This window comes from Gigantopelta aegis, chromosome 2, assembly GCF_016097555.1.
Source record: "Gigantopelta aegis isolate Gae_Host chromosome 2, Gae_host_genome, whole genome shotgun sequence".
In the NCBI taxonomy this organism is placed as follows: Eukaryota; Metazoa; Mollusca; class Gastropoda; order Neomphalida; family Peltospiridae; genus Gigantopelta; species Gigantopelta aegis.
Window position 1 is genome coordinate 27,599,924 of NC_054700.1, and position 23,761 is coordinate 27,623,684.

Consider the following 23,761-nt stretch of genomic DNA (forward strand, 5'->3'; position numbering starts at 1 on the left):
CAAACATTGTAATACTGGTATTGGAGATGTACACACTTATTTATTCAATTGTAAAAATCTAAATATTTAAACCAGTAGAAGAAAACATACTAGTACAAAATGTATATACAAATAGTATTGAACTAATCCTACTGTGTTTAAAATGAAAGGTATCCTGGTTTTGAGTAATGTACCATTATTGAAAAACCTTGTTTATCTAGTTTTAAAAATCCAGTCTTTTGAACTTTTAATGTTTCTCATTCGAACATTTTAACTATTTTGATTATGTACCCGGTGTTCATTTTTAACTATATATATTCTGTGTTGATGCGTGTTCTTGTCATGTATGTTAACTATGTATTTGCATTGTCTTGTTACATATTATAATGTATCCGTTCAAATGTCACATTTTCTAGCAAAACCAAACTGAAAAAAAACCCCACCTCACAAAAGCAACAGAAGCATGTTAACTGGTCTGGTGATTTTCGTTATGAGTTCCCTGCGCATGATTGTGGTGATCTTACTGTTTCAGTGTTTTTCATATCTTGATATTAATAATTCAGTATTTATAATTTTAAGAAGTCAAAATAATGCTACCAGGTAGTACCAGTCACTACTGCATTATGAGTTTTATTTGTTTTCTGTCGTAACCTGCTATTTGGAGGTTATTAAATGTATTATACAATTTGCAATTTGTTGTTTAGTTGGTATTTGCTCATCATTTTCATCGAATAGTCGAATACCATTTTCAGATCGAATACCGAACACTTATTATTATTATTATTAGTAGTAGTAGTAGTAGTAGTAGTAGTAGTAGTAGTAGTAGTAGTAGTAGTAGTAGTAGTAGTAGTAGTAGTAGTAGTAGTAGTAGTAGTAGTAGTAGTAGTAATAGTAGTCATGATATCGTATGAACATAGTTTGAAAGAACGGACTGCCTCCTTTTATCGGTGTTACAGCTTTTCATGACATTTTAATTCTCTTGCACGGAGCAGTGTTAGTTCTTGTAAACAATTTATATCGGGGAGCCATGCGTATGATGAGTTGTAAATGGCTATTGCGATTGTCTTTAGCTGTAAAACAAATTCGTCTTGCTATCTCTCGTTTATCAACGGTATAAAACATTATTTTTTCTCTCTAATGATCCAGCTAACAGAGATGCAGCTACTGTTCGCTTGGCTGAATATAATGACCAAGGATAGCACTGACTTGATGAATACAAACTTCAGAAGTAGTGTAGAGGCATGTAGCTCATTAGACTAAGGATAACACTGACTTGACGAATACAAACTTCAGAAGTAGTGTAGAGGTGTGTAGATCATTATATCAATGATAACACTGACTTGATGAATACAAACTTCAGAAGTAGTGTAGAGGTGTGTAGATCATTATATCAATGATAACACTGACTTGATGAATACAAACGTCAGAAGTAGTGTATAGGTGTGTAGCTCATTAGACTAAGGATAACATTAACTTGATGAATACAAACGTCAGAAGTAGTGTATAGGTGTGTAGCTCATTAGACTAAGGATAACATTGACTTGAGGAATATAAACGTCAGAAGTAGCGTAGCGTTGATGTGTAGATCATTAGACCAAGGATAACACCAATCTAATTAAAATTAGCTCCACTATTACATGTGGATCTAACAGCAGCCCGTTGGAGCTCATGTCCAGTTGACCATTCATTCGACCAATCAAAACCTTACTTGCAAAATCATGCCAGTAATTTGAAAAGAATTTGAAAACATTTGGATTATGCCGAGGGTATACGAAATGATTCGGGTGAATTACGAAGTATGCCGGAAACTAATTTCAATATAAAATTCTATATAAATTTCGTTCCAAGACGACAAAAACCCGTGATGGTATAGCCATAAAATCTGTTTATACTAGTATACAATCCAGAGTTTATTACTGTTCTTTTCCCTCGGTTCTTTCTATGTTGAAATAGACCAACAAGTTCGCCTATTGAATAAGTAGTCTCGCCTGATATTTTTAGAATTTGTATGCTCCCGAATAACGCTATAAAAGGCGAAGTGTAATTGGTCGATATTTAAATTGTTATTTATAGATGAAATGTGACCTGGACATGGGAGTCCATGCATTGCTGTTAGATCTACTGGTTAATTTTAATTAGATTGGGATAACACTGACTTGATGAATACAAACTTCAGAAGTAGTGTATATGCGTGTAGCTCATTAGACTAAGGATAACACTGAATTGATGAATACAAACTTCAGAAGTAGTGTATAGGTGTGTAGATCATTATATCAATGATAACACTGACTTAATGAATACAAACGTCAGAAGTAGTGTATAGGTGTGTAGATCATTATATCAATGATAACATTGACTTGATGAAACAAACTTCAGAAGTAGTGTAGAGGCATGTAGCTCATTAGACTAAGGATAACACTGACTTGATGAATACAAACGTCAGAAGTAGTGTAGAGGTATGTAGCTCATTAGACTAACGATAACATTGACTTGATGAATACAAACTTCAGAAGTAGTGTAGAGGTGTCTAGATCATTATATCAATGATAACACTGACTTGATGAATACAAACGTCAGAAGTAGTGTATAGGTGTGTAGCTCATTAGACTAAGGATAACACTGACTTGATGAATACAAACGTCAGAAGTAGTGTATAGGCGTGTAGCTCATTAGACCAAGGATAACACTGACTTGATCAATACAAACTTCAGAAGTAGTGTATAGGCGTGTAGCTCATTAGACCGAGGATAACATTAACTTGATTAATACAAACGTCAGAAGTAGTGTATAGGTGTGTAGCTCATTAGACTAAGGATAACATTGACTTAATGAATACAAACGTCAGAAGTAGTGTATAGGTGTGTAGCTCATTAGACCAAGGATAACATTGACTTGATGAATACAAACATCAGAAGTAGTGTATAGGTGTGTAGCTCATTAGACTAAGGATAACATTGACTTAATGAATACAAACGTCAGAAGTAGTGTATAGGTGTGTAGCTCATTAGACCAAGGATAACATTGACTTGATGAATACAAACTTCAGAAGTAGTGTATAGGCGTGTAGCTTATTACACTAAGGATAACAATGACTTAATGAATACAAACTTCAGAAGTAGTGTAGAGGTGTGTAGATCATTATATCAATGATAACACTGACTTGATGAATACAAACGTCAGAAGTAGTGTATAGGCGTGTAGCTCATTAGACTAAGGATAACATTGACTTGATGAATACAAACTTCAGAAGTAGTGTATAGGTGTGTAGCTCATTAGACCAAGGATACTATTGACTTGATGAATACAAACGTCAGAAGTAGTGTATGTGTGTAGCTCATTAGACTAAGGATAACATTGACTTGATGAATACAAACTTCAGAAGTAGTGTAGAGGTGTGTAGCTCATTAGACTAAGGATAACATTAACTTGATGAATACAAACGTCAGAAGTAGTGTATAGGTGTGTAGCTCATTAGACTAAGGATAACATTGACTTGATGAATACAAACGTCAGAAGTAGCGTATAGGTGTGTAGCTCATTAGACCAAGGATAACACTGACTTGATGAATACAAACTTCAGAAGTAGTGTAGACGTGTGTAGCTCATTAGACTAAGGATAACACTGACTTGATGAATACAAACTTCAGAAGTAGTGTATAGGTGTGTAGCTCATTATATCAATGATAACACTGATTTGATGAATACAAACTTCAGAAGTAGTGTAGAGGTGTGTAGCTCATTAGACCAAGGATAACATTGACTTGATGACTACAAACTTCAGAAGTAGTGTAGAGGTGTGTAGCTCATTAGACCAAGAATACAAACTTCAGAAGTAGTGTAGAGGTGTGTAGCTCATTAGACCAAGGATAACACTGACTTGATGAATACAAACTTCAGAAGTAGTGTAGAGGTGTGTAGCTCATTAGACCAAGGATAACATTGACTTGATGAATACAAACTTCAGAAATAGTGTAGAGGCATGTAGCTCACTAGACTAAGGATAACACTGACTTGATGAATACAAACGTCAGAAGTAGAATAGAGATGAATACAAACTTCGGAAGTAGTGTAGTGTAGAGGTGTGAATATCATTAGACCAAAGATAAGACTTGATGAATACAAACTTCAGAAGTAGAATAGAGGCGTGTAGCTCATTAGACTAAGGATAATACTGACTGGATGAATACAAACTTCGGAAGTAGTGTAGAGGTGTGTAGCTCATTAGACCAAGGATAACACTTGGTATACAAACTTCAGAAGTAGTGTAGAATAGAAGCGTGCAGCTCATTAGGATAACACTAACTTAATGAATGCAAAATTCAGAATTAGTGTAGAGTTGATGTGTAGCTTCAATATATGTGATGAATCGTGCCATTTTAATGACTAAGGATAACACTGGATGAATACAAACTTCAGAAGTAGTGTAGAAGGCATTAGCTAGCTCTTAATGAAAGTTGTCTTGATGAATACAAACGTCAGATGTAGTGTACTTGATGAATACAAAATTCAGAATTAGTGTAGAGGTGTGTAGTTCAATATATGTTCGTGCCATTTTAATGGGAAGATAACGTCGTTAACAATTTATAAATATTTCATTTGTTGAAATATTTCATCTTAATTTGTTAGAGGCATCTGTTATTTTTCACCGTTTGTTTGCAGAACTGAAACCCATCGAAAATACCCTTTTCCCAATCACATTTCACAATATGTCAGTATATACAGAGTGGTCCCCTCAACCACAGTACTAAATTTATCTGCCATGGGACCACAGGTTGCCAAAATACACCTCCTTATTCGGTATAAGTATGCCAATAAACAAAAAATGATTTGGGGTTGTGCTGATCCAATATATTAAGTCTGCAGTGTTGGTTTGTACCAGACATTTCCAATGCTTTTAGATTGAAACAGAAGATATGTATCCCAATAGGAATCCTTTTTGACTCATCTTCATAAAAAAACCCTGCAGATGTCTATGCAAATGGACAAAAGCTAATCCACAATAGACTGTTAAAATAGCGGTCTGCTATCTTTTCTTTGTAAACATTGACAACAATTGTTTTAGATACCCTGAGTTAAATGTTAATGATGAAAAGCAAACTTTTGCATCAACTCTGATTGAAAATGAACATGTTCACCCAATAATTATATACTGAGATAAATGAACCCAATCTTGTAGAGAAATACATGAAGCAATAGAATAGAATAGAATAGAATAGAATAGAACAATAGATGTTTATAACGACACCACAACACGAAAATACAGGAAGACAACATAATAGCACGGTGTAAAGATGTACGAAAATACATATAATATTATCATAGTGAAGAAGTTTAAAATTTTGAATAAAATGCAGTATCACTTTAAAACTTTAAAATATAGTCAAACACAAAGTGACGATTTACTGACTATTTTAAAACTGAGTTGTGAGAAGAAAAAAAATTCTGTATCTCTGCAATTCTCCACGCAATATACTTATGCGGACTCCATGTTCTAGCCGAAATACTTACAGAAACTGGTGTTAGTACATTTTAAAAACAGCAACAACAATGTTTAATTTTCAGTGGTTATCAAACTGATTACTCTGGTATTTTGATTGAAAATTGCTGCGATAGACTCCACAAATCTTCTACAGGTCTATTTACTGCCAGTTTTCGACAAAGGAACGAAACAATCCTTTTGGTAAATGTTCGTCATCGCGGTGCAGGGGTGGCAGTATTATCAAGGGAATTTAACAAACTCATATATATATATATATATATATATATATATATATATATATAGATAGATAGATAGATAGATAGATAGATAGATAGATATTCTTCGACAGTATTTGATTTGACAGTGAGACCGGAAGTTGATCAGATAGTTCCTTGACCATCCCTTACAGATACTTGTTAAACAGTACATCTAAAAATACAACATTTTCTATTTTTGAAAAACGCTCATTTATCATTCTGATGATTTTCAACTTGATGATATTTAACTTACAAACTGGTTAGCAGTATACGTGTACACACGATACGCTACGCTATATAATGAATATAATTATGATGTGCCATAGGAGGGATTCACTAGACCAAAATAGTTTTGGCTATCAGAACAATATTCAAGATCTTCTATTTGGTCATATTTGTCTTTACCTATCAAAGCTGCCTGTATAACTACATTTTGCAAGCAGTTCAACGCAAAATAAACGACCGTGTGTCGTATGTGATCGCAAACCAGTCACCAGTGCAAGATATTTTATTTGGTTATGCTTCGAGTTTAGTGCATTGGTTGTACGTTTATTTTTACTTTCCCTGACAGTGTTGCAAGACAGGTCCTGTATTTGTGTCCGTGGCCGACGTGCGACTGGAGAAGCGTGTAGGCGCCATACTCAATTAGAGAATATTACAGGAACATGTTGTCCAAACCGACATCTCCCAAATATATTGTCCATCTAAATCGTTTAGGTTGTCTCGTTTATTGTGAACAATCCTTATTGATTTCGTTTGCATCACAGCTTGAAACAGGACATTACACTTTGGCAACCCCAAAGTGATGAACAACTCCACATCAATCACAGGACCTGATACTAACAAGGACAACGCCATATCATCAAACAGCCTAATTTCACCCATCTCAAATTTTCGTATCCGTATATACGTGTGGGTGACACATAGCCCAATGGTAACACGCTCTCCTGATGCGCAGTCGGTCTGGGATCGATCCACGAGGGTGGGCCATTTCTCGTAGAGCAAAGGCCGTGGTATATACTATCCTGTCTGTGGGATGTCGCATACAATGTAAAACAACTGAGGGTTTCCTCTCAGACTATGTGTCAGAATTACCAAATGTTTCACATTCAACAGCCGATGATGAATAAATATATGTGATCTAGCGGTGTCGTTAAACAAAGCAAAATTTAAGCCAAACAAAATAAATGTCTGGTCTCTGGTCAGCACGTGCGTCGATTTTGATCCTCGCGTGTCATATTGTTTTTGTTTGTTTTGTTTTGTTTTAATTCCCCACGATTTTTGTAGGAGTAACGTGCGTTGTACTATTGTTTAGGAAAATATTTAAGGAATCAAGGCAAAGGAGGGGGCACCATGGCCATTGAGGATGGACCAAATCTATATCTATATATATATCTATATCTAATATTCACATAGGGATATTTGTTATATATCTAATATTCACATAGGGATATTTGTTTTATATTCAATATTCATATAGGCATATTCGTATTATATCCAATATTCACATAGGGGTATTTGTTTTATATCCAATATTCACATAAGGATATTTGTTTTATATAAAATTTTCATAAAATTAAATTAACTAATTTGAATGTTTACCACAAATGTGTAATATTGAGTATTCCTCCCCCTTCCCCATGCCTAAGCTATCTTTATTTGATATGTGACCGGCCTCGGTGGCGTCGTGGTTAGGCCATCGGTCTACAGGCTGGTAGGTACTGGGTTCGGATCCCAGTCGAAACATGGGATTTTTAATCCAGATACCGACTCCAAACCCTGAGTGAGTGCTCCGCAAGGCTCATTGGGTAGGTGTAAACCACTTACACCGACCAGTGATCCATAACTGGTTCAACAAAGGCCATGCTTTGTGCTATCCTGCCTGTGGGAAGCGCAAATAAAAGATCCCTTGCTGCTAATCGGAAAAAGTAGGCCATGTAGTGGCGACAGCGGGTTTCCTCTCAAAATCTGTGTGGTCCATAACCATATGTCTGACACCATGTAGCCGTAAATAACATGTGTTGAGTGCGTCGTTAAATAAAACACTTCTTTCTTTCTTTCTTTATTTGATATGTGGTGCACTGGGCAAGAAAGGACTATTACCACCATGTTCAAAACAAATTGCATTGCAATTACATTTCGGCAGATTTATCCGATAATACTACATGAGTTGCCCGCCAAATCCAGTCCCAGTTTTATTTAATCTGCAATAGTTGTAAACGAAATGGGACGGGATTTGGCTCAGTCGGTTGAGTGCTCGCTTGAGGTGCTTGCGTCGCAGGATCGAACCACCTCGGTGGATTTATTCAGCTTATTGGATTTTTGTTTCATTACAACCAGTGCACCACAACTGGACAAAGGCCGTGGTATGTGCTTTTCTGTCTATAGGAAAGTGCATATAAAAGATCTCTTGCTGCATTGGGAAAAATGTAGCGTTTTTCCTCTGATGACTACGAGTCATAATTACCAAATGTTTGACATCCAATAGCCGATGATTAATTAATCAATGTGCTCTAGTGGTGTCGTTAAACAAAACAAACTTCTAATCGAAATATACTGATGGAAAGCAATAGAAGGGCACCCTGTGTTGAAGAATGAATGAATGAATGAATGAATGTTTAACGACACCCCAGCACGAAAAATACATCGATTATTGGGTGTCAAACTGTGGTAATGTAAACAAATAAAGTGATGATCAACATCAATATAAAAATTCAAGATTTAAATAAAAACAGTGTAAAGAACTATGCAAAAATACAAATATCACAGATAGATATTGACTTTTACTAAAAATTTCAATTGTATCTCGAAGACAAAATATGGGGATTTGTGCTGTATTGGCCATTCTCAAAGAGAATGTTACACCCCTGAACCACAGTGAGGGTACAGCACGCGCAAGGGTAATGTCTGTATAAAACAGAAAGTAATTTGGGATTGACTATTACTAATATGGCATTGAATATCAGTAACATGGTTCAATTGCTCACACTGTGGAATTATGGTCTTGTTGACAGTAACTATTTACTATGACTAATTACGTGATCCTTAATTTCTTTCTACCAGTATATAAATACTGGCATTGTTAACATGAGACCGGCCTCGGTGGCGTCGTGGTTAGGCCATCGGTCTACAGGCTGGTAGGTACTGGGTTCGGATCCCAGTCGAGGCATGGGATTTTTAATCCAGATACCGACTCCAAACCCTGAGTGAGTGCTCCGCAAGGCTCAATGGGTAGGTGTAAACCACTTGCACCGACCAGTGGTCCATAACTGGTTCAACAAAGGCCATGGTTTGTGCTATCCTGCCTGTGGGAAGCGCAAATAAAAGATCCCTTGCTGCGTGTGGTAAAAGAGTAGCCTATGTGGCGACAGCGGGTTTCCTCTAAAAAAAATAGTGTCAGAATGACCATATGTTTGACGTCCAATAGCCGATGATAAGATACAAAATCAATGTTCTCTAGTGGCGTCGTTAAATAAAACAAACTTTACTTTGTTAACATGGCTACAATGTTTAGGTTTTAATTTCGTTTTAAAATTATTTCACGTATTGTCATAAATAATAATAATAATAATAATAATAATAATAATAAAACAAACTTTACTTTGTTAACATGACTACAATGTTTAGGTTTTAATTTCGTTTTAAAATTAGTTCACGTATTGTCATAAATAATAATAATAATAATAATAATAATAATAATAATAATAATAAATAAATAATAATAATAATAAAATAATAATAATAATAATAATTTTATATTATTAGTATTAGTATTAAAATGCATTGTACTTCATCTCATTTTAAAACAAGTACAACATTATGTGATCTTTTATCAATCTTGACCGAATTGCGAAAGTATGTTAAAATTGTACTAAAACAAATACTGCACGGAATCAGACAATATATCACTGTTCTAAGTTTAAAAAGAAAGAAGTCGTAATGGGACTCGCGTTTTAATTACACACGAAATATTGCACGCACTGCGATAGTACAGAGAGTTTTAGTGCAAACTAAATCTTGCACGCATTGTAGCAATGTGTAGAATTCAAATCAGAGCATTCTAATGGACAATGTAATGGCAAGAACATTTCCAATCAAATGCTTAATATTAGATTTCCCACCAGACGAGTTTCCTAGAAAGAAGAAATATTATAGCTTTTATTTGCACCAAACTCCGACCAGTGGTTTACGCACGACAAACAACCATGTACATATGGCAGTAGCTCACTCAACGTTCCACAATACCGAACATATGTATTGCTAACGTAAGGAAATGTGTTGTCCATTGTGAGGAAATATTTTAGCATTAAAGATGACGCCTATTATGACCAAGTGGTTCTCGAATAGCCCGAGTACTCTGTAAGAGAGCTAGACGGACATTTGGACATAACTAGCGTATTTATGTCCAAATGTTGTCTAGCTCTCTTACAGTCAGAGTACTCGGGCTAGTTCTCGAAGTGCCGAGAGCAGATGAGATATATTCCGTTTGTGTCAAAAGGGAATCAAAGAATTGGCATGTATAATGAATATAGTTAAAATCCATATAAAAACATAAGATTAAGTTTTAAATGCTCATAGCATCTCCAATAATTATAAATAAAAGTTTAGTGTAAATAAAAAGGTGGTTTTTTTTTTAAAAACAAAGTATCATCAAAGTATATAGGTTAATCTTCGTTTTTTTCATACGGGTATGCAAGCAACTGATGAAACAGGCAATACAAAGCATGCGCAGTTCTACCTTTAGGTTCAGTGTACTGCTTTATCAATTACTTAAAGGCGCACTCCCGAGTTTGCTGCATTGCAAGATGTTTCCGACTAATAAAATATTTCTACGATTAAACTTACATATTAAATACCTTTTCTTGTTTAGAATATCACTGTATATATATTCAATGCATTTATGGTCGTCTTAATATTTACGATAAGCCCAAACTGGATTTTGTCTTCAAATAATTTCGTACGCAATATTTTAGGAAATAAAATTAAATGTAACCTAGTACACATATTAGAACGATCAGAAACACTTTTAATATACACACTAATATTTTATGCAAAAAAATATATTTGATATGTAATTACAATCGTTAAAAAGTCTCTGTTAGTCGATAACATCTTAAAAATTTCAGCAAACTCAGGAATGTCCCTTTAAAAAGTCTCTTTTAGTCGACAGCATCTTAAAACTCAGGAATATCCCTTTAAAAAGTCTCTTTTAGTCGACAGCATCTTAAAAATTCCAGCAAACTCAGGAATGTCCCTTTAAGTGAAGCTGCATACCTTGAATGTTCTTCTTGTTTGTTGTCTTAACTCCTGTATAAAAATGAGGTTTAATCTATAATTTTATGGTAATTTGTAAAGAATTTGTTTTATTTACACTGAAATCTTTCTTTATTTAAAAATGTTATTTGAGTTGGTATAGGTTTAAAAGTTATTAATATGTTTTATATGAATTTTAACTTTATTGATTATAGAATTGCATTCCAATTTATCGATTCCCTTTTAACACAAATGGACTAAAGTGTGGGATTTGTGAATGGAAATGCGTCCATGAACACGTTGTTACTTCTCCGATGTTTTGGGGTTACGTTCTAAAAAGACCAGAACATAGTTTCGAATACACGATTCTCTATCCAGGTATTTTCAACAGTTGACACAACAGCAGTCGTAACGGGGCTTGCGGCTGTATTTAATATCAGTGATATATAAAATGATATTGGATATGATATACTCTCCTGTCTGTAGGAATCATCATCATCATCATCATCATCATCACCATCATATATATATATATATATATATATATATATATATATATATATATATATACTGATGGAAAGAAATAAGGGAACACATCAAATTGTAGACCAAATTTAATTCACTACTAGCGTAGTAATGTCTGTATTTCATACCAAGTGGTAATGTGGGATTGAATGTACGTAGTGTTGAATGTGCTGCCTATATGTTCCCAGTCAATTTCTGACAATATGAACTGATTTTTGTTATGCAGTCATTATTTCTTGTTGTTATGTGTGTGAGCCTTTATTTCTTTCCATCAGTATATGTTGAACACGTTTGTCTTAGTGGTGGAACGTTTACTTGACGTGTGATGACACAGTCCGTCTCAGGTGCACCCATGCAATGACCCCCTCCCAGTAACTGCCCAATAGCTGATATATTAATGGCCGTCGTATGTGATTTCTTGCCTGTTGAAATATAAGAAAAACAAATATATAGAATAGAATACTACATGGGTGGTCGTTGCATATAAGTTAGCGTATAAGTTACTTCAAAAACTCATCTAAAGACGGAACGCGAGCTAGGTCTGGTGGTGGCAGTACAGTTACGACAATAATTAATGAGTGCATATCATCACAGCAATACGTATTCCAGTAAGGTCTATCTGGTGATCGTTTTGAGTTAGTAGACGTCTGGGAGTGGCAGTCCTCTTTGTGGCGACGCAAGAGGGATGGAATTTCCAGTTAAAGGGACATTCCTAAGTTTGCTGCAATTTTTAAGATGTTATCGACTAATTTTTCTTTAAAAAATATCAGCGGCTGTATATTAAACGTGTTTCTTGTCGCGCTAATATTTGTAATAGGTTAAATTTCATTTTATTTCCTATAATATATTTTGTTGGTACATACGAAATTATTGAAGACAAAATCCAGTTTGGGCTTCTAACAAATATTAAGACGACCAGAAACAAATAGAATATTCTGACACTGATATTCTAAACAAACAAACAAAATTTAATATGTAAGTTTAATCGCAGAAATATTTTATTAGACGGAAACATCTTACAATGCAGCAAACTCAGGAATGCCCCTTTAAAGATCTTGTCGGGAGTGGTTCTTCTCCTTTTGACGAGGCACTAGATATGGATTTATAGAATCATCCACTATTTTGCCAAATACCCGTCCGAATTTTCACTGTACGGTCCTGATCCCGTGTTAGGGTTTTGTTGTTCAGATTTTAAATGAGTGTAGTATTTTATTTCTGACACGCCGTTGTTAAAACAAGTTTTAAACTATGTAAACGTATTTCCAACTAAACGTTATTTATTGCGTTTGCCGTGGTCAGCAATCGTGTTAATTTATTTAGACGGTTTGATTTTAGCGTATAATACAGCAACCAATCAAATGTCTTTCAATATGTCACCAACTATGTATAGTATCGACGTGTGGTACCATAAGTCTCACATTCCTTTCTGTAATACTCTAGACCCGTATTTTAAAATATGTTGTGGCATCGTTAAACAAGCATTACTTCCTCTTTTTTTTTTCTTTTTTTTGAAAACCCACTAAACTACAGCTAATTGGTACTTACTATGTTCTGTTATTGCGAAGCTTGGTCTATGTAGTCAAAGGTAAAGTCAAAGAAATGTGATGGAATCCTTTCGATTCCATCCAGAACATTTATTACAATCTTTACGTGATACTGACTTTTATTTTAAATTTTAATATTACCTATCTGTGATATTTGTATTTTTCGCACAGTTCTTTACACTGTGGTTTTATTTAACTGTTGAATTTTTATATTGATGTTGATCAACACTTAAAGGGACATACCCTAGTTTTTAAACACTAAGGCCTATTTATTGTTTTTACTATTAGAGCCGTTTTGACAACTGAAATCATACTTTACTCAGAAGTTATTGTTTAGATTATCCACTTCCGTACATTTGAAGTGTTTTTGGTCATCCTGATGTTTTTAATATCACAAAATGTATTTCTCATATGTTTAAAACCACACGTGCGTTTGAGAGGTAACAGTTATGGAGTAGAGTTTTAGTGTATTTTTAGAGGGCATTTCACCATTTTAAAGTCACAGACTCATGTTTCACTCAATTGTAACTGTATTCAAATGTGTTACAGGTTTGGTAGATTAACTAAACTTAGTGTTAATTTTCATGGGCTGAAACTAGGGTCTGTCCCTTTAATGTTTTGGATTTGCCAAAGTTTGACACCCAATAGCCGATTTATTTTTCGTGCTGGGGTGTCGTTAAACATCTATTCTATTCTATTCTATTCTATTATTTTGATTAACGACACCGCTAGAGCACATTGATTTATTAATAATCGGCTATTATACGTCAAACATTTGGTAATTTTGACATATGGTCTTAGAGAGAAATCCCGCTATATTTTTCCATTAGTAGCAGGGGATTTTTATATGCGCGATCCCACAGACAGGATAGCACATACCACGGCCTTTAATATCCCAGTCGTGGTACATTGTTTATAACAAGAATGTAGTCAAAGAAGAACACCGCTTCCATCACATAGTTAGCCATAGTTGCATTAGGTTTTTATATATATAGCAATCGTTAGACACTGGTTGGAATGGGAATCGCAATGAGGGATTGGAGTGGGAGTTGAACGCACAAACATAAACATCACAAACAGTGACGAATAATCTTCAGCTGATGTCATTCGCGATAATTTGGATCAGGCCCGTAGCCAATGGGGGGTCGTGGGGGGGTTGACCGACCCCCCCCCCCTCCCCACCGGTGGCTTTTTTTTTCAATAAGCCCCCGGACCCCCTAACCAACTCGGGCACTTCACGTCCTCGTGTGAGGCACTTTGTGCCTCACCATAAGCCTAAACGACACCCCACCCAACCCCCCTGTCTAACTCCTGGCTACGGGCCTGTGGATTCATGTTTTGCTTGTACAGCGTGTTTGAATGTCCTAGCCACGGATCGAAGGTGTTGGTGCTGGGAGTGTGTACCCATCCACGAACTTAGAAATACCAGGAAAAGCTAATGTTTATTTAGAGATTTCTGTTAGTTCGATAAGGTTTTTTTCTCATACCCCGATGAACGTAAAATAAATAAAAGACAATCCTTACGATTAAACTTGAAATATTCCTATTAGTAATAGCACTAAAAGTTCCTATTCCATTTTGAAATGTTGTTTTCTTATAATATATAATATAAAATGACGTCATCAGATATGACATTCCCTTATAACGTTTTTGTTTTGTTTTGGGGTTTTTTGTTTACATACATCGAGAAATGAATAACTCGTGTTGCTACGTCAATGGGATGATGAATGTAACGGACATTTAATTAAGAATATATAACGAATTTATTTATTTTTGGTGGATGGGGAAAATGCAATACTTAGTCGTCTGTGTGTTTCTGGAGTGAGTTATCTGTATATAAACAGTTTGTTTTGTTTTGCACATCACTAGAGCACATTGGTTAATTGATATCGGCTGCTGGATGTGAAACATTTGGTAATTCTGATAAGTAGTCTTCAGTGGAAGCCCGCTACATTGTTTTCCATTAGCAGCAATGGATCTTTTATATGCACTTCCCCGCAGACAGCATACTAGCTCATACCACGTCCTTCGATATATCAGTCGTGGAGCACTGGTTGGGATTGAAAAAAATAATCATGGATTAATTCATCGAACCTGTATATAATGCATGGTAATGTACTTTGGAATGGTGTTAGAGTCATTTTCTTTTAGTCGCCCACACAGTCTAAATATCCTGAGTCCGTCTTACAACTCATTATTTTATTAATCTTGTTCTTTTTAAATAGCAAATGCTATTAAAAGAAAGAATTAGGTGTTGTGCAAATATTCCTTTCTTTTAATTTAATTTATTCAATAAGAATAGGAAAGTGCGCCCATAACATGGTTATCCGGGAAAACAACGGGAGTGGTCCTTTGCGGAATACGTTTTGTGCCGCGTCTTTCACTTCTTTGTTAGTAACGTCCGTTTGATAATTCCATAACTATTGAAATGCTGTGCTCTACACAGCCACAAACATCCCGGCACGATTAGACTTCGGCTGTAAGGTCACATCGGTGACGAGCTATATCTTTGTCGACTTTAATCAAGTTCCGTGCCAGTCCCTCGTCCATAAGAGAGTTAATCACGACGGAATAATAACTCCCGATAAAAGAAATGGCCATCCGACGTTAATGTTCGATTCTTTAAAAGTTCCTATCTTAATTTCCATATTTACTTTGGACGATCCATTGACCCAAGTCATACTGAAAGGAAGCTCACACAAGTGATTCATAGAAAAGAGAATGAAGAAAGGAACTTTATTACGGAATATTCCGTTTATTTGTCATTGGCGGCCATGTTTCCAGCTGAGTTATGCACTTTTCAGCTCTTAAGAGACTGCTGATATTTACAAAAAATAGAAAGAAGAAGAAGCGTTTTACTGTCTTTAAAGAAAGGACAACTATTACCGACTGCCTGAGGTTTGTGAGATCCTTTTTTAAGAGACAAACGGATGCTCAAAACCGTATTTGATTTGATGATATCCCGCAAACAGGCTTTCAGTTTCAACTGTCATTGAAAAAAAGACTAAGCGTATGTCTCGGAGCTACCTCGTGCTATAGAATGCTGCACAAAGGACACAATTCACAGATTGTACTATACGATCCTTGATGTGATATATGCTGGTTATTCACCACTCACGTTTACAGATTAATACAATATTTACAAAAAGTAAATTGATCAGAAATTTTCATGTCACGGTGACTCTTAATGGCAGTTGGGGCAAGATTTATCTCAATCGGTAGAACGTTCGCCTGACCTGCTGAACACGTAGAATCGAAGAACCCTCAGTACCTTTCCCATTCCAACCAGTGCCCGACGACTGGTATGTGTTGTCAGGTCTATAAAACCCACTGCTGTTAATGGATCAAGGTAATGGGTTCCCTCAAAATAAAATGCATCCGAATTATTAAATGACTGACATCAAGTAGCTGATGACTGATTAGTTAATTAATAAATGTATGTCTGTGGCATGTATACATTGTTAGGTAGGTACTGGTTCGACATGCTTATGTCCAAGGAACACTGAAACCACATCGTTGTGGTACAAACTTTGACGGGGTTGTTTTTATTGATTGTTTGTTTGTTTGTTGTTGTTTGGTGTGGGTTTTTTTTTGGGGTTTTTTTTTTGGGGGGGGGGGGTGGGGGGGGGGGGATCCTTGCTTTGTTCAAATAGATATCATATGACTAACAAAAACCCAAATAAAAACCAAGAACAAGCAAAAAAAAAAAAAAAAAAAAAAAAAAAAAAAAAGCAGAAACCAAAAACCCTAACGCGACTGGTTGTTCCCACAGTGCTGGTAACCGGTAATTTGGAATCCTCAATGAAACACCGCCACGCATGACACATCTGCAATGTGCAGTGGTTTAGTGTTCAAGCTCTGGAATTTAGGCTGGTAGGTACCGAGTCAGTGGCCCATCTGAGAGGAGTCTTTTTCATTCCAATACCAGCTCCAACCCAAAGTGAGTAGACCCTCAGGATTAACAGGACGTTTTAAGACCACATATCAAAGTTTCCCAAGTGTATGACCCCGAGTAGACCGCCAGAATTAGCAGGACATTTTAAGACCACATATTAAAGTTTCCCAAGTGTATGACCCCGAGTAGACTGCCAGAATTAAAGGACATTTTAAGACCACATATTAAAGTTTCCCAAGTGTATAACCCCGAATGGGGGATGTTTACCATGCGAATACAACAGGAAGGAAGGAAATGATTTATTTAACGACGCACTCATCACATTTTATTTACGGTTATATGGTGTCGGGCGTATGGTTAAGGACCACACAGATATTGAGGGAGGAAACCCGCTGTCGCCACTTCATGGGCTACTCTTTTCGATTAGAATCAAAGGATCTTTTATATGCACTATCCCATAGACAGGATAGCACATACCACGGCCTTTGATGTACCAGTCGTGGTGCACTGGCTGGAGCGAGATATAACCCAATTGGCCCACTGATGGCGGATGCAACAGGTTCTAGGCTCGTATGATAGGGAAATGGCTAAACTGAAAGTAAGCGTGCAGTACAGCCCTGTCAAGTAGATCCATGCTGGAAAGACTATTATGTGGCGTCACCATTCATCTCATTGTGTGTGTGTGTGTGTGTGTGTGTGTGTGTGTGTGTGTGTGTGTGTGTGTGTGTGTGTGTGTGTGTGTGTGTACACACACACACACATACACACACATACATATATATATATATATATATATATATATATATATATATATATATATATATATATATATATATATATATATATATTTGTCCTGCTACTATCGTAAATAGGGAACAGGGTGGAGGGGTCTCTTGTTGTTGGTGCTGGTGGAGTTGTGGTAGTGGTGGAGGTGGTGGCATAGGGGCGGGGGTGTTTTACTGTTGTGTTTTTGTATTAGTAATAAATCATCAAATCAAAGGCATTCTAATTTGACCTGATTATAAATCAACGGCAACAGACTTACCAATCACAGCCGAGAATGTACGGTTAATTTTTCATAGACGGTGGCGTTAGCTTTCAGAGAGATCGAACTATTCGAACTTTAACAGACTGATAGTACATTTGACTTGGTAATCACTTCACTGGTTTAGACATTGCTGCGGTTAAATATGTATGTCGATCAATGAGGTGGACCTTTTCAGCAAGCAGGCTACACACAACAATTTTTTTTTAAACACTTTCTTTTAGCTTTAAACAAATGTTTACTTCCGTATTTCATATGAATAATGTAATTTGTTTTACCTCAAATGACATTAAATTTAAACAAGTATGAATAAAATGAATCATTGATTATTAAAATCAGACTGATATCACTGTTTAGAAGGTTATATTTGCATATAAATAAGTTTGCTATGTATTTAAATGTTTTGTAGGATGAGAAGAACCAAGTGATGACTACCAACGTTTGGCTAAGACAGGTATGTTCTTTGTAACAAGACCACTGTAACATCTAGATATGGATTATGTTACACTATTATAGTGGTAGTCATAACAGCCTTGACGTTAGACCCTTCAACCAAAACATTAAAAATGTTACACTTTTGGGGTGTGTGTGTGTGTTTGGTATTGCACGAAAATTGCTAATATAGAAACGTATTCATTTCAACCACAACTTTTAGACTTGTTTCCCTATTTAAGTTTGGATGTGATTTAAAAAATAATTATATTGTTTGTTTCCTATTATTGTTGTTGTTAATAGTGTCACTATTGTTGGCCATTTTCACTGTTAAAAATATCTTATTATTGTTAAAATACTGTATTAATCATGCATTTTACGCCAAGGACCAATAACGTTTCTATTTCTGTTGACGGTGTGTGTGCTTTTTCTTTGTATGTGTGCACGTGTTTTGGGGATATGTTTTTAGCTTTTTTTTAAATAGTGCAGTTCATGCTAGTCGTAGATGTCAAAATATAGCAAGTGTGTTTTTTATAGCTGTAAACGATTCAACAATGATTTGACAAAGATTCAATTGACTAATCAAGCAGTTTAACTTCTAGTCATCAACTAAGTCATGTACAATTGTCTTTAAAACATCTTTTTTTCTAAACAGATCGTGTTTTAAAAAATGTCTCTATTCCCAAGCTATATTCAATCACGTGGCAGTTACATATTTCATTTTATATTAACAATTTCCTGTTACTTATACTGACAAATGATACATTAATTAAATCCATTGCCTTAGTAACTTTGAAAGTCTCTTGTTTCCTTTCATTTAAGTTCATTTACCAAATTGTTAAAGTTTTGTCTTTGAATATGCAATAGTTACATTTTGTTTAACAGGAATGGTGTGACAGAAAGCTCAAGTGGACTCCAGATGAATACGGTGGAGTAGACAAGCTATACGTTCCATCTGATCAAATCTGGCTTCCTGATATAGTGCTGTACAACAAGTAAGTCGTTTATGTCCACAACTCGTTAGTACAAACACCTACAACCATTTAGTGTGAGTGTGGGGGTGGGGGGTGGGGGGAGGGGGGCTATATATTTTACTATTATTAAATATGTTTTTTACACATCCGTTGGTGAGAACACCATGCGAAATGTTTACCATTTTATTCTTGCTGAATCTAGTTCCTAAGGTACGCATAATGTACCCCCCCCCCCCCCCCCCCGAATATTATATATTTCTTACACACCTGTTGGTGAGAACACCATGTATTATTTTTGATAACACATGGGTTGTTAACACACGTACAACAATTTCAACAATTTCAAGACATACGACTGGCTGCTCCTAGGTGACGACCAGGTCACCAGTGCCATGCAGCCAATCAAAAACTACACGGTGGAAATAGATTACACTGTGACGTATAGTTAACCTGACAATCATGTGTCTATGACGCGTAAGTTAGCTCCAAGTGCAATGGCTATAAATAACTTTTAGTCGAAAAAGATGTTAAAATTTGCTTAAAACCTCGTTTTTGAGAAATAGAATACATTCGTGTCCGCTAGATACCATTTATCTCACAACTCGTTGTTTAAAAACGTATCAAATTCGCTTTCGCTCGTTAGATACATTCTAAAACAACTCGTTGTGAGATAAATGGTATCTAACGGTCAATCATGTATTATTCTCCATTTTCTGCTGAATATAGGGGTACATGATAGGTTGAAATAAAGGGCTTTCCCCAGGCTGATGGCTATGGGAGACTTAACATTGACCAACATTTCTAGAAAGTTGATTTAATTGCCAAAGAAAGAAGTTTTATCTTGTTTGGAGAGGGTGGGTTGGGTGGGCTGGGGAGCATCCATACAACATTAATATACTGATGGAAAGAAATGTATGATCAATCACGCCAACGCTAAGAACATTGGGTGACTCCCAACAAAAACCCTCACCCAGAGTGTCAGGAAGTTAACTGTGTTGCTGCCATTCAATCCCACATCACATCTTCATTTTAAATACAGACTAATTACTAGGGTACTAATGAATAACACCAAGTGTTCCCTGTTTTCTTTCCCTTGCCTTATACGGATGGCCAAGTTCGATATAACAGCTACCGTTCCTTTCTTAATTGCGAACTTAATGATACATCAATGCATTTCGTTAAACTACAGCTATTATCTATGTGGTGTCTAACATTGGGTTATTTCGACACATAGTCAAAGAATGGAAGTGCGACATACTAAGTTTTCGGATACAACATACACCCGCCCACATCTTTATAATCTTAAATAACCAAATACTCGTATGCATAGTGATAATAAAACATTGTGTCTTAGTTGAGCTGAAAATACTAATTGATATTAATCATACTTGGGTAACTGATTATAACACAAATTTGTTTTTCGCTCTTAGTTATTTAAGAACACACTGAACACATTTTAATTACGGTTATATAACGTCGGGCATATTGTTAATGACCAAGCATATAATGTGAGAGGAAACTCGCTGCTGCCACGCAATTGAATACTCTTTCCGATTAACAGCAATGGGTCAGTTTTATGCACACAGGGTAGTACATACCATGGCCTTTATTACCCCAGTTGTGGAGCACTGGCTGGGACCTGAAATAGCTCAATGGGCCCATCAACGGGGATCGATCCTAGAACCAACAATGCATAAGGCGAACGCTTTACTACTGGGCTACTTCCTGCCCGTAACTATTTAGGATGCCCAACCAGATATGTCCTGCTCTTGAGTAAAGAAAAGCATATTTAATGACTATATTGAAATGTTTTGTCAATCGTCAGATAGTCAACGTCCCACACTGAGTGTTAATCTAAAATTGCATCTGTCCAAGACACTGCTCAACGATATGTATTGTTTATTTAGCCACAGTAGGAGCCGACTATTAATTAAGAATCGGCAGTCTGCAAATCTACCTAGTTAACTAGTTTGTGACATGGCAGTTTGGCTTTTCCCAACGGAGCAGATTAGTTAACTAGTTTTTAACATGGCACTTTTGCTTTTCCCAACAGTGCAGATTAAATAACTAGTTTGAAACATGATGCTTTCCTTTTCCCCAACAGTGCAGATGGAAATTACGAGGTGACTCTAATGACTAAAGCGACACTTCACTACAACGGTAAGGTCGTTTGGGAGCCGCCAGCTATATACAAAAGTTCGTGTCCCATTGACGTGGAATTTTTCCCCTTTGACATCCAAAACTGCAAATTGAAATTTGGAACGTGGACGTACGACGGCGACCAGGTGGACCTCGTCCATATCTGTGCACAGGGCAACGAACCCAACGTTGTCGTGGAAAGTGGGGTTGATCTCAGAGACTTCTACCCGAGCGTGGAATGGGATATTTTGGAAGTGTCGGCGATTAAGAACACTCGTAAGTACCCGTGTTGCACGGAGCCGTATCCAGACATCACGTTCGAGGTGACGATGCGCAGACGAACTCTGTTCCACACGGTGAACCTGATCATCCCGTGCGTGGCGATCTCTTTCCTGACAGTCCTCGTCTTCTACCTCCCGTCAGACTCCGGCGAGAAGACGACGCTCTGTATATCCATCCTCCTCACTCTCACCGTCTTCTTCCTTCTGTTGGCGGAAATAATCCCTCCCACATCCATAGTGGTCCCACTGATCGGAAAGTATCTTCTGTTTACATTGATTCTCGTGACTCTCTCGATCATCGTGACTGTAATAGTTCTAAATGTCCACTTTCGTTCACCTTCAACACACAGCATGGCGCCCTGGGTGAGAAGAGTGTTCCTAAACATCCTCCCAAAACTGTTGCTGATGCGAAGACCTCACCATGAGTACGACTGCACGTCCAAAGGTATGGTAAAGTCATGTAATGGCCTTGAACTTCAAAATGCTCCTCATGACCCGAGACGCGTTGGAAGGAACAATGTTCTGGAAATAGCGCCTACACACTATCACAGGACTCTGCAGGAGGAGCTGCTAGTGGTGCAGCGTGAACTCTCTCCTACGAAACGCAGCAGATTCTATTCTAAAGAGGTGGAAGATGCTCTGGAAGCTGTCAGTTTTATAGCACAACACATGAAACTTGAAGATCACACATCAGCCGTATGTATACTGTCTTAATCGTTATCTTTCTAAATGATAAAGTAGATTAGATATGCTTAGCGATACAAAGTTGCTCTGATATTTCTATGATTATAAGGCCAATTAAAATAAGCTAAGTATCGAACTGATTGTTTCATAGTGTTGACCTTAACTACGGTTAACAGGACATTCAAATCATTCAAATCGGTTAACAAAACATTTATTTGGCGGTAATGCCAGCTGGCCGAGTAGTTAATTTGTCGAATGTGAATATCATTCAAATCGGTTAACAGGACATTCATTTGACGATAGTGCTAGTTGGACGAGTAGATAACTTGTCGAATGTGAATATCATTCAAATCTGCTGACAGGACATTCATTTAGCGGTAGTGCGTTCTAGTTGGCCGAATAATTAACTTGTCGAATATGAATGTCATTAAAATCTGTGTACTAAAGATCATTCATTCACTCGTTAATCTCTTGCATGTGATGGGTGGGTAGGGGTGGGTGGGTTTTTTTGTAAACTTGCTCACCGCTTACCCTAACTTTGATTAAATTATCAATTTTAGCAAATGCAACGTGTTTCTTTTAATGTTATGTGAAAAAAAAAAAAAACAATACCTCGGAAATTAGAGTTAGCCACTTTAAAGGAAACAACACTGTATGATATGTTTGTTTTTGAAACGTTTAAGGCTCATAGTGACTGGATGCGGCGCGTTCGTGTGGTTCGACCTTTGGGTCTGACGTGTCTGCAGTTTGCGTTTAGGGCATATACATACTGTGTTCCAGTTGGCCGCACGTGTTTCGCAGACGCACGCATCTCACGCATCCAGTCTAGACGTTCTCATTGAAACTAATGTATTTCGGTTTGTGTAGCCGAACCGCTCGCACCGCGCCGCACCCTGTCTGTGTGTCTTTAAAGGGACATTCCTGAGTTTGCTGCCTTGTAAGATGTTTCCGACTAATAAAATATTTCTACGATTAAACTTACATATTAAATATATTTTCTTGTTTAGAATATCAGTGTCTGTATATTCAATGTGTTTCTGGTCGTCTTAATATTTCTAAGAAGCCCAAACTAGATTTTGTCTTCAAATGATTTCGTACGTACGAAAAAACTATATTTTAGGAAATAAAATTAAATTTAACCTAGTATAAATATTAGAACGATCGGAAACACGTTTAATATACAGCCACTAATATTTTATGCAGAAAAATATATTTGATATGTAATTACAATCGTTAAAAAGTCTCTGTTAGTCGATAACATCTTTAAAATTGTA

General features: G+C 36.5%; 1 protein-coding gene across 1 annotated transcript in view; it reads left to right on the forward strand.

Moving 5' to 3' along the window:
* Positions 1-23,761, forward strand: part of LOC121377569 (acetylcholine receptor subunit alpha-like) — a 28,576-nt gene that overhangs the window by 4,582 nt on the left and 233 nt on the right. The window contains exons 2-4 of the mRNA XM_041505620.1: positions 18,387-18,431; positions 19,295-19,404; positions 21,488-22,499. Coding sequence (XP_041361554.1) covers positions 18,387-18,431; positions 19,295-19,404; positions 21,488-22,499 — 1,167 coding nt within the window. The remainder of the gene's footprint in view (positions 1-18,386; positions 18,432-19,294; positions 19,405-21,487; positions 22,500-23,761) is intronic.